At 35.6% G+C, this 11448-nt stretch overlaps 1 protein-coding gene across 1 annotated transcript; it reads left to right on the top strand.

Moving 5' to 3' along the window:
- The first annotated feature begins 3510 nt into the window (after positions 1-3510).
- On the top strand, positions 3511-10807 carry LOC113095959 (putative beta-lactamase-like 1). The gene is made up of 6 exons (XM_026261327.1): positions 3511-3616; positions 4899-5005; positions 6027-6184; positions 8076-8323; positions 9290-9395; positions 9623-10807. The coding sequence occupies exons 1-6, from the start codon at positions 3511-3513 to the stop codon at positions 10599-10601; spliced, it is 1704 nt and encodes a 567-aa protein (XP_026117112.1). The 3' UTR covers positions 10602-10807.
- The last annotated feature ends 641 nt before the right edge of the window (positions 10808-11448 follow it).

Genomic DNA, 11448 nt, shown 5'->3' with positions numbered 1-11448 from the left:
AGAGTTTTAATAGCTGACATTCGCATATAACTCACAGAATGTGAAGGCTCATCAGATATGTGCTATTGTTCCCTGAGCTCAAAAGACTGGGTAGACGGTAAGAGTGACTTGCAGTATATTTGAAGGCTAAAATTGATGTTTGATTGGCTGGGTTTAAAAGGTGTGTGTCACATACAGATGAGATGATATATGATACATCTTTCTTATGCTCAGTAGAATACAGTAGAAAACCCAAAATAAAAGAATTTATTCACAGGTCGCAGCTGCATATAACTAAATGAAAGGTGAAAGAAATGACAAGCTCTATCTGAATAACACCTAGACCAAAGCAATTGTTTTGACGTCTGTATAGGAAAAGTGCCAAATGTAAATGTGTGCCCATTCTCCAAACTGTGAGAAACAACAAGTTAATCATTTATTATATATATATATATATATATATATATATATATATATATATATATATATATATATATATATATATATATATATATATATATATATATATATATATATACATATATATATACATATACATATATATAATTATTATTATTATTATTATTATTATTATTATTAACTGTAATTGAGTTTTTGGGAAGTGGCAATATTACAAAATGTACATGACATTCAACAACTTGAACTAACTTTGCCTTCTCATTAAAATATTTATGTATGTATTTATTTAAGTATCAGGGGAATTTCTAGCCATTCATCATTACTGGTGCACAGCCCCCCATCAAAAAAGTGAGCCCATATTTATTCTTTTTAATCCTGCTTTGGATATAAATGGATGAGCCTATAAATTGTCCTTTCCATAAGAATAGGGTGAACCAACTGCAAGGTAAGGCTAAAAGTAGCCTAATTTGTTATGCAGGCCTAATCTATTAAGTCTCAACATAATTTAGGGAAGTTGTGGCCTAGTGGTTAGAGATTTTGACTCCTAACCCTAGGGTTGTAGGCTCGAATCTCGGGCCGGCAATAACATGATTGGGTCCTTTCTTACAAAATTTTCCCTTTATAATTGCTGTATGTGAAACCGCTGCAAACTGTCCAGTGTGTGAGTAAACTGTTCAAATGAATCACACTGAATCGCGAACAGTTTCAGACTTTTTGGAAACCTGTTTGACCGATTAAAAATAGTGACACCACTAGTTCTGATTCTAAACAGTGGATATAATACACATATGATTTGATTGATCAAAAAAGGGTTCAACTATTGTTCGATATTATCGGTTACGGATATTATCTTTTTGACTTCATGGCTTCCAAAAATATCAATATGAATTTTAATTTGTAAATAAACAACATGCTTTATTTTAGACATTGATTGTATGGATGAACTGTATATTTAATGTTTTTTCAAATAAATTAATGGATAGGACAAAAAGATGACGGCCACATCATTGGCCTATTCACAAAACATTCTGTTTTTATTAAAGAGATATATGCCTCTTTTTCCATGAAATTTGGCAGAACACTTGAAATGTCTGGTATTTTCTGCTTTGGTAGATTAAACATGGGAGAGACAGGGAGCAAGGTGGTGCTGAGGGAGACATCTGTGGACGGAGCCCAGTCCCAGGTAATCTCCATACAGACATCAGCACTCTACAGAGATATTGTACATGGCCAAAACAACACAAATCCTTCTCTAACAAGTAAGCAACAAAGACTAAACAATTAGATTATGACTTCTCTTGTTGAGTCAAAATCAATGCACTAATCTGTTGATGCATCATCGTTTAGTTCATGACCATCTGTGTGTTCAAAGCTCACAATGCGTTTCACTGCTATTCCATCAGCAATCCCTTTTGACTCACTAGCTGTGATATTGCACAGGATGGGATCAAGATGCAAAGTATCTCTCATTATTCCTCAGAATATACATATTTATTATTACATGCCAGGTGTTGCTGTTGTTGTTTTTTATTGGTTGAAATGGTTCATCAGATGGTTTACATGGTAAAACCTTTTGAGACTACTCTCTTTTTTAATCTCTGCATTTGTTGAGTACATTTAAAGGTCTTATTATAATTTTAATAATGAAAGAATGTTTTAAATCAAATAATGATGCCCTAATTCAATTATATTATATTAAGAAAGATTTATCATAAGACAAGTTTAGTATTTTTGTAGCTGTGAATGAAAGCTTTTTATTTTATAAAATTTTAAACACTTTGGAGAGGATGTCAGTGCTATGTTCAGAATACAGTAATCTCCTGTTAATCCCAATGTACCTCCAGGTAAATTGGTCCAATCACGGCCTGCTATAAGAGTCACATGTCAGGATCCTTGGATGAGTGGAGTGCAGTAGTGTAGATTTAACACCTGCAAATGGCCTGATAAGATTTGTGTTGGAGAATATCTGCCAAAAGTCTTGCCAAATGAGTGACTTGACTAATGCTAAATGTAGACAACATGTGACCCACATTTCAAAACTTGTTCAAAAACCGTTCATATATCCTTGGGTCTCTTATGTAACCCTCCTGTAGTCCCCTCAGGGATGTCCAATGTTGGCGTTCACTTTATGTAGTTAAATGCTCTTGCAAGATGAAGTCTGCCATGCCTTGTCATCTTGTGACGCACAAAAGTTCTCATGAGATTTGAAGTTTGATTCTCCATACATGAGAAGTTTAATAGTTCAGAGAAGAGAACGCACTAAAAGCAGAAAATCAGCAGCCAAGTGAATCGATTTGCAGGGATTAAGATAAAGAACCGCTCTGGTCTAATGGGGTTTAAAGGGGTAAATCTTGGGATTATGATGTCAGGTCAAGCGCTGTGGTGGAAATTGAATTGTCAAAGGGAATCTGGTGGCCAGGATTATGCCACAATCCTTGTGGCGATGGCAAGAGTTAGATCTGTGTCTACCCAGTGTTACCTAGGGTGTGACTGCGATGGAATGGAAGTTTCCACTTCAGAAGAAGAGGAATTCCATACGGAATCAGCACACTTTGGATTAGAAAAGCTAGTTGAAATAGAGTCATATATACACATAATATTACAGATGGACCTTTACTTCTGGTGAGTGTAATTAAATGATGTTCTGTTGTTTAAAAGAGTTTGGGTCAGCAACTGCTTTCAGGCTTTACGTCATAATTTGTTCTCCTTGGCTAACTTTATCAGTTTTGTTCGTCTTTTTCTTGCAGTCATTAATTCTAATATTTTGAATGACTCACAGCATGACAAACGGAGTAGACCCAAAGACGCACTACGTTTCATTTTCTCATTTATTTTTGTTTCGGTGTGCGTAATTTTGATTGATTGAATTGGGATGTTAGCGCAAGTGTTTTCAAAACGGCAAATTATAAGAATAAGAGGGAATAAGAGACTTCTTTTAAAAACATTTAACACATCTTACCAACCCCAAACATTTGAATGGTTGTGTATTTATAGTGAATTAAAATAGCCCTCCAAAAAGTTTTCCTATACCGTTAAATCCTTTAATTTTTATATCCATGTTAATAGCAGAAACCATCACTTGACATAGATGGGTTAACGAAAACCAGCAAGATGAAGGTGAAATGGACCCAACTGGGCCTGGTGTTTTTCTTGCTGCTGTCCATCATCATGACTTCATGCTTCATTTGGCAGTACCAGCTGCCCAAGTTAGTGCTAGGTAAGTGGTCCATGGGTCATGTGTTTTCTAACCTTTACTTGCTCAGACAACGTGACTCCTTCCTTGTGAAAGCCTTAAGTCACACTTATAAACTTTTAAAGAAGACAGAATTATACAAATCTCTTTTGCAGTTTTAGAAATACTTCCTACTGAATAAACTATAATAAAAATCTGTCTGTTTTGTTGTCAGACATGCATGTCTGAGAGGTTACACGAGGTGTGATTAGTAGATCCTATTATCTGCTGGGGATTGACTTTGAATGCTAAAGATGGAAGGCTGTCTTCTTTTCTAGGTGAACATGAAGTGGAGCTACATATGTAAAGCCATTTTGTGCTGCTTGATCTAAAGACGTGATGAGGCTGATTCACGAATCAAGTTCAGGCATTATGTTAATGTGGTAAATCACTGGTCTTAAACTAAATGGAAAATAAAAGTTGAAACATTAAAATTACTAATTGATAAGATGAGGCTAAAACTGGAATAAAAACAAATTAATCCTAAACATTAATATATAAAAAGATAAAAACAAAACAAAAGTAATCAAAATGAAACTGATTATAAAACTAATTAAATAAAACTGACTGAAAATATAAAAATACAAGCTTTTTCAAAATATAAATGAAAACTACAGTAGTATATAAATAATATTAAAATAGCACTGGCTATTGTCATTCTTTTGAGTGCAAACACAACCTATGATAAGTATGCCTGTGTGCCTCGTGCTCAACAACCTGACACTCAGAACTGGCCTGCAAAATGGATAATTGCAGCGTGCTATTTGCATTGAGCACCAATTTTGTGTCCGTTCCCTGATTTGCATAATTCTTTCAGTCATCTGGTGCCTGTCCAGTTCATTCTTTGTGAATTCAACTCTAAGAAGTTTGCTCCCTTTATAAAGATGAATTTCTTCAACCCAGATGATGGCTTCAGTTTTATTCTCAAATATTGTTTACATTTTTTTCAAATCTTTAAAATGGTCAGTAATGTTTATTTACATTTAAACCAATAAAATGTCTATATTTAGCTAGAAAAATGATTAAATGTATTCATGCAGATATTTGTCTCTATCTGTTATGTTATGGAATGGGCTCTTATTATTTTATGTGTGTCCAAAATTAATCTGTCACCTTTTTTATTCATTGTTTGAGCTCATGTTGCAATTGTGTTCAATTGGGAACTAAATGTGCTCTCTTCACTATGCAACATTTCTCTAAGCTTTCCCTTTTGTACTGTTCACCTTCTCTTTTTATATGTTTGTATGACTGTGTGCCCATTCTTAAGAAGAAAATACTGGGGAAAGATCCAAATCTGTGAGAATGTGCCCTCGCTTCCCGGAGCCCACACCTCTTGATCATCCCATCCACTCTTTGAAGGAAGCGCTTGAGAAAGTAAGCATGTGAAGATCGAAAACTAAACCCTACACTGTCCAAAAATCATTTTTAACCAGTATTTCTGTGCTATGATTTTGTCTTTTGTAGGATTACGACACATTTTATATCCGAGTTTACTTTCTTCTTATTCAAAAACTCAAATCTAGTTATATATCTAGATCATTATTTCAAAATGTCCCCTCGCACTTTAGATGCCATTAGAGCAAAAGCCTTGGCTGAAAGTGCACCAGATTATAAATGCTGTTCCTTAGTCTACCTGCGGCCATTAAAAGCATAAAACCGCTTCATTCATTGCTCTAAAAAAGCAGCCGTAAAATAATGTACTGCTGCTGGAAGCATTCCTGACAGCACCTTAAAAATGTTTTACATGAAGTGAAATTTAAATCAGTCAGGTGTCATTATCAATGTACAGCATGAATGATGAATATGAGTGGGCCACATAGTGAATAGTTTGACAATATTTAGACAAAAACATTCATTTAGCATCATTTAGAGTGTTGGCTCATAGAATAAGTAATTGGCATTAATAAAAAAATAAAAAAATGCTCTCAGTATTTAAGGACTGTATTATTATGTTGAAATGTGTAATTTCTGTGCCACTAGCATCATCAAATGGAATCAGAAAAATACTGACAGTCATTGGACACTTCAACAGAATGTTCCGCCCTAATCTCGTGCCATTGGTTGAGTCTGATTCTACTGGTCAGCATGTTTAACAGATCAATGTTTTGAATGCCACTGTGATATTTCAGGGAAAACGTATGTGTGGCTTACTTGTATTTGTTTGTACTGGAAATATATACTGCTGTTGGAATCGGTATGATTTTATTTAAGAGTATACTGAATTTTATTTTTTTTATTTTATTTTTTTTTTCCCAGCAAGGATGCATTACATTTATGATTTATTTTAACATGGAACACATTACACAAATCACATTTGACTTCAGCTACATTTTCTGTGTGTCAGAACCACTGCTGACATATTAACAGATGTAGTTATGTCTTGTCATTTGTTTAGGTTGACGCACTGCTGCGGTATAACATCAACCCCATCAGTCTACCCTCATTGTCAGCTATTGTAACTTACAATGACACAGTACTGTGGACAGGGAACTTCGGCAAAAGAAATGGTAGTGATCCAAACTCTGCACCTCCAAATGAATACACCATTTACAGGTAAGGAACATTTATCTATTATGTTTTTCCATAAATACATATATTTTTTATATGAATTTATTTATGTATGTGTGTGTTTTACATATATTGTACATTTATTAAAATAAATTCTTTAGCTTCATCTGACTAAAAAATCAAGTTGAAGTTTTTGTAGTTTATATAATAAAACATATTTTTGTAAGACCTTCTCAAGTCATGAAATAATTCAGTGTGCGGCTAGCAATGTCTTTTTGCATCGAAAGTTACATTCAAATTCACTTACTTTGGTTATTGGTTAATATTGCTTAATAAGAGAGATGATAAACTTGCCGCTGCATCTCCCTTATACAATAATGTCTAGCACAGAGAGGGAACGTTATCATAATTGGCTATTAATTGTCTGAGTGTCTCCTTTGTGATCTTTTCCCCCTTCTCAAGGGTCCTTGATTTGGACCCATATAGCTGCAATCATTCATGCATCATCACCTAAGAGTTGATCTGCTCTTTTTCATCGACGGAGCACACATCTCCACGTTTAGAGCCCAATTATATGCCTAGCCTGATTTAATCAGTCCAAATCCACTTCTAATTTGCTCATTTTACATTTAGATTGGAGCTATCATTGTCAAGCGCCACAGCTTGTTGCGATTTCAAAGTGGACAAAAGAAAGCTTGTCTTCTCTGTTGAAAGCCATGGTCTTTTGTTTTTTTACTTTAGGCAGATGTCCGCTTTTAAAAATCAGAACCAAGTGGACATGAATACCAGCACTATTTGAAGGCAGATACAGAAGCAGTGCATAGTTTTGATCATTATGTATTCAAAATGAACATCCACTCCAGAGGCAGTAATAATAGTCCTTATTTCTGTCTAGAGTATGGCCTCCAAAATTACATTTGTAGAGCTTACAGTATATTAAAGGGAAAGGGTTTGTACAATTATTCAATAATTTGCTTTCGTATCACACACACACATTTCCCTTTTAGTTTATAAAACCTTTCTATGGACTGTATTGTGCTGTATTTAACATCAAAGCTTATTTCTAAAAGCTCTTGAGGGTTTGCTGCTGTATGGAATGGTTTTGAATACAGATGATGAGGCTGGTGGTTTTATCAGACCTTGAGAATGTATAGCCACTTTCTCTGCTTTCCGAGAAGTAATCTTTTCTGAGTCACTGAGCTGCTTTTTTTGTAGTTATAGCTGTAAGGAACATCTTGTACACAACCTAGCAATTGTTTTCAAGACTCAAAATATTGTGATGGGCTATGGAACAGTTTTATGACATTTTCAGAGTCAAGGGTATTCACAAATATAATCAATCTTTGAGTTGCGAGGTGTTTTGACGTGTTATGCTCACATGGCGGAGTATATAGGATTTATAAGGGCACTGTTAAGTGATGTTATTTTCATAGTTCAAAAGGCTGAGTATGAGATCATAAACTACCCAATGCCAGTTTAAGTGTTAAGTTCTGACGCACACGGGGTTGACCAGGCAATCAACGCTACACAATGAAAAATAGTCAACAAGTCAGTAATTGTTAAAAGCCTTTTCATGAACATGTGAAACCTAACATGGAAAAAAAGTACAAAAAATAATAAATAAACAGTTTTCTTTTTTAAATGACACCAATGAGTAAGAATAGGTTTACCTTTGCATTTACCTAAACAGTTAAGGATTTTGTGATGACATCCTTCAATGCTTAAAGTAGCATTATACTTCACTTGATGTCTAGCAATTCCATTGCATTTTCATGATTAATAATTCAGTTTCATTGCTGAACTTATAGCACCAATGCAAAAGAAGCTGTTATTTTCTCATAGCTTATGATTATTTTCATAAATAATAAAAATCTTATTTTGAGAACATTGAATATAGACAATGTCTGAATCTGCTGCACATTTGCCCATTCTGTAGGATTGCTAGTGTATCCAAGATTTTTCCCACCCTGATGCTGTATAGACTGTGGGAAGATGGCAAGGTGGCCTCTCTGGACGACCCCCTGGAGAAGTATGTGGACAACTTCACCATTAAAAACCCCCTGGGCAAAAGCAGAGACTCTGAGCTGAAATACGTCACTGATGGGTTGATCTTCCTTGACAGCGGTGAGGTTCAAATCCGTTTGTCCTCGGTAACATTAAGAAGAATGGCCAGCCAGCTTTCTGGTAAGTTTCCAGTCTTGTTTCACGAAGCAGTTCCAATGACTGCACAATCACAGAGTGTTGGAATAACAACATTGTTTATTCACAGCATGTAATAACCATAGCAGCAGGTCAAAATGAACGTTTCTTTGAGCTCAGCGGTGGGCCAGCTGTTTGACCTTAATTACTGGTGGTGAACATGGACAATAAAGTGGAAAAACTCAGAATTAAACATGAAATTATTCTATTGCATTTTCATAGTAATAAAAGGAATGCACCTTTAGTGACTGGCGATGCCTTCACTTACTTGATGCGTGTAATTACTGATCACAGCTGCTATGCCTGTATGCTAATTAAAATGAAATGCAGATATGAATTTAAATCCTTTTAGTGCAGAAATTAAACAGTCTATAATGTAAGCTCTCATTAGCATTAAAGTCTTGTGCTGTTGCAGTCTTTAGTAGTTTGTTGATTTAGTTCAAACGCACTCTAAATGCATACATTAGCATACAAAGTATACATTGGGCTTTTGAACTAAGAAGAGTTTTTCATGCTGTGCCTTCAAAACTTTAGTGTAAATGCTCACGAGCCGCTGCTTTTTTAATACCAATATAGGTTGCAGCTGTCCAAAATCCTTCAATAACTGCTTCTTTGCAGAGCCTCCGTTAAATTTATCCTACTTCATCTGTATTTCCTTGCTGTAACTTGGGAAGGCCATATTTCAAATGTAGAAATGTAAATGATTTATTTTGGCTTATGAATAAGTATTCAATAAAATTATTGTTGTGAATGTACAGGACAAACTTTTTGCTGCTTAGTTTTAATGCACGCTCTTAATTTGGAATTTTAATTTTTTTTTATGTTCATGTTTTGACCCATTTAAAAGAACATGAATTTCCCTATTCTGCAAATGTTCATATGAGTGTAGAAAAATAGATTTTTTTAAAGAGTCACAATTATGCATTAGTCACAACATTGTCATTTTTGCAGGCCTACCCCGAAGACTCCGTGGAACTACCTTGCTGTGGAAAGGGAAGACCAAGTCTGCAATCAACCTCCTGCAAGATGATGTGCTCGTCGCTGACCCTGGGACCAAGTAAGTTTCCGCCGCATTAATTTAGCTGACTCATGTAACCAGATTTCTTCCTATCAGCTACTTTTAACAAACTCATTATGTGCCATCTGAATTGCTGTTTCTTTGTGTAGGGGTTATGAACCATGACGATAATGATAATAACTTTTCTGTTGTCTCCTAATAACACTCCTTGGAGGCAGAAAGAAGACATACTGTAACATACTGTTCTCTTCTATTTTCTCTGTTAGATGTCACTACAGCAATTTGGCATTCTCTTTGCTCGCCCATGTCCTCTCTGAGAGAGTTGTCGGTTTCAATTACCAGCGATGGATTACGGATAACATTCTGGGCAGGTTGGGAATGAAGGACACAGGGTTTGACATCAACCCTGGTATTCAAAGTCAAATGGCTGTAGGTGTATACGCCAGCGGCCAGACTGCACCTCTTTATGACTTGGGTTGGTACCGCCCCTCAGGCCAGATGTATTCAACAGCTGCTGACATGGCTAAATTATCAATGATGTTACTGGGAGCCTATCACCGCAAGATACTGGAGCCCGACACTTTAAAAATAATGCAAACCCCTTTGTTCCGCTGTGAAAAAGACTACTTCGCCAACCGCACGGGAACACCATGGGAAGTGAGTGAACAGATGGGATATGAGGTGCTACGCAAGGATGGCGATCTGGACGGCTACTCCGCCATGTTCTCTCTGGTGCCTCGGCTTAAACTTGGATTGGTGGTGCTGATGGCAGGAACGCGGCCACAGAACCAGGATATTGTGTCAAAGGCCTACTCATTTATCATTCCTGCCATTGAGAGGGCCTTCAGGGAGGCAAAGCGGTTTCTTATTCCTCCGCCCAATCCTGCACCCTACGTGGGCTTTTACACTTACAACAACATTACGTTTTACGAGATTAAAGTGGGACCAGATGGTGTCTTGATCATGCAGCAGTTTGGACCTCAAATAGATGATCTCATTCCTGAGCAGTATCGTACCATTAAATTGAATTACCTAGTGGACCGAGTCTTTAAAGTCGTGTTTGAGAAAGAATATCCGTGTGTGCTGCACGTCAACACAGCGTCGGTGTCCCTCGAAGCCCAAGACGGGCAGCTGTTTAACTTTTATGTCTTTGACAAGAAAGGCATATCTCCTGGATTCGACGCTCCGGGGCTCAACACATATAATGTGATTAGAATATCTCGCAGACCCACGTTCTCTAACTGAGGATGAAATGGTTTCTGAAAACCTGTACTCTGAGACACAGAGGGTATATTTATGAATGATTGCATCAAATGATAACAGAGGATGATTACCACTGTCATTGTTTTTTTTTTCTGTAATAGCTTAAATTTCAGTATAACCTATTTGGTAACACTTTACAATAAGGTTCATTAGTTAACATTATTTAACTACTTTAGTTAACATGAACTAAGCATGAACAAAACTTCTACTGCATTTATTGTTTCAGTTCATTTCAACATTTACTAATGCATTATTAAAATCAAAAGTGAACTGTATTTTCCTTAACTAACATTAAAAAGTTTAATAACTACTGTAATAAATGTATTGTTCATTGTTTGTTCATGTTAGTTAATACATTAACATTAACAAATGGAACCGTACTGTAAAGCGTTACCACCTATTTTTGCACACATTCATATACTTGTATATATACTGTAGATGTGCTCATATTTTCATATCTCCTTGCCATTGTATATAAAAACCTTTTTGTACAGTTAGCATCGTAAATAAATAATAAATGCTACTTCCTAAAACTAACATTACGAGAGATCCATGTGTTTTTAAGCAAAATAAGATTATTTTATTAATGGGCTCTTATGGAGACCTCATTGGGTTTAATGATCTTGCTAAATCACTGTCACATTTTCATTTTCTATGCTATTGCAATTGAAGTATGCAGTAATAAATAATAATAAGAATGCAGTAATAAATCCAGTTTCCAATGCTGTAATATTCTTTTATACAAAATAAGCCTTGTTTTAAGTCCCGTTTGATTTAGGAATATTAATGTGTTGGAATTTTCTGAAAAAGATTTGAGTGTGACAATCAT

This window comes from Carassius auratus, unplaced genomic scaffold (genome assembly GCF_003368295.1).
Source record: "Carassius auratus strain Wakin unplaced genomic scaffold, ASM336829v1 scaf_tig00215810, whole genome shotgun sequence".
NCBI lineage: Eukaryota > Metazoa > Chordata > Actinopteri > Cypriniformes > Cyprinidae > Carassius > Carassius auratus.
Note: the sequence above shows the minus strand (reverse complement) of the source record. Positions and strands in the feature narration are given on the sequence as shown.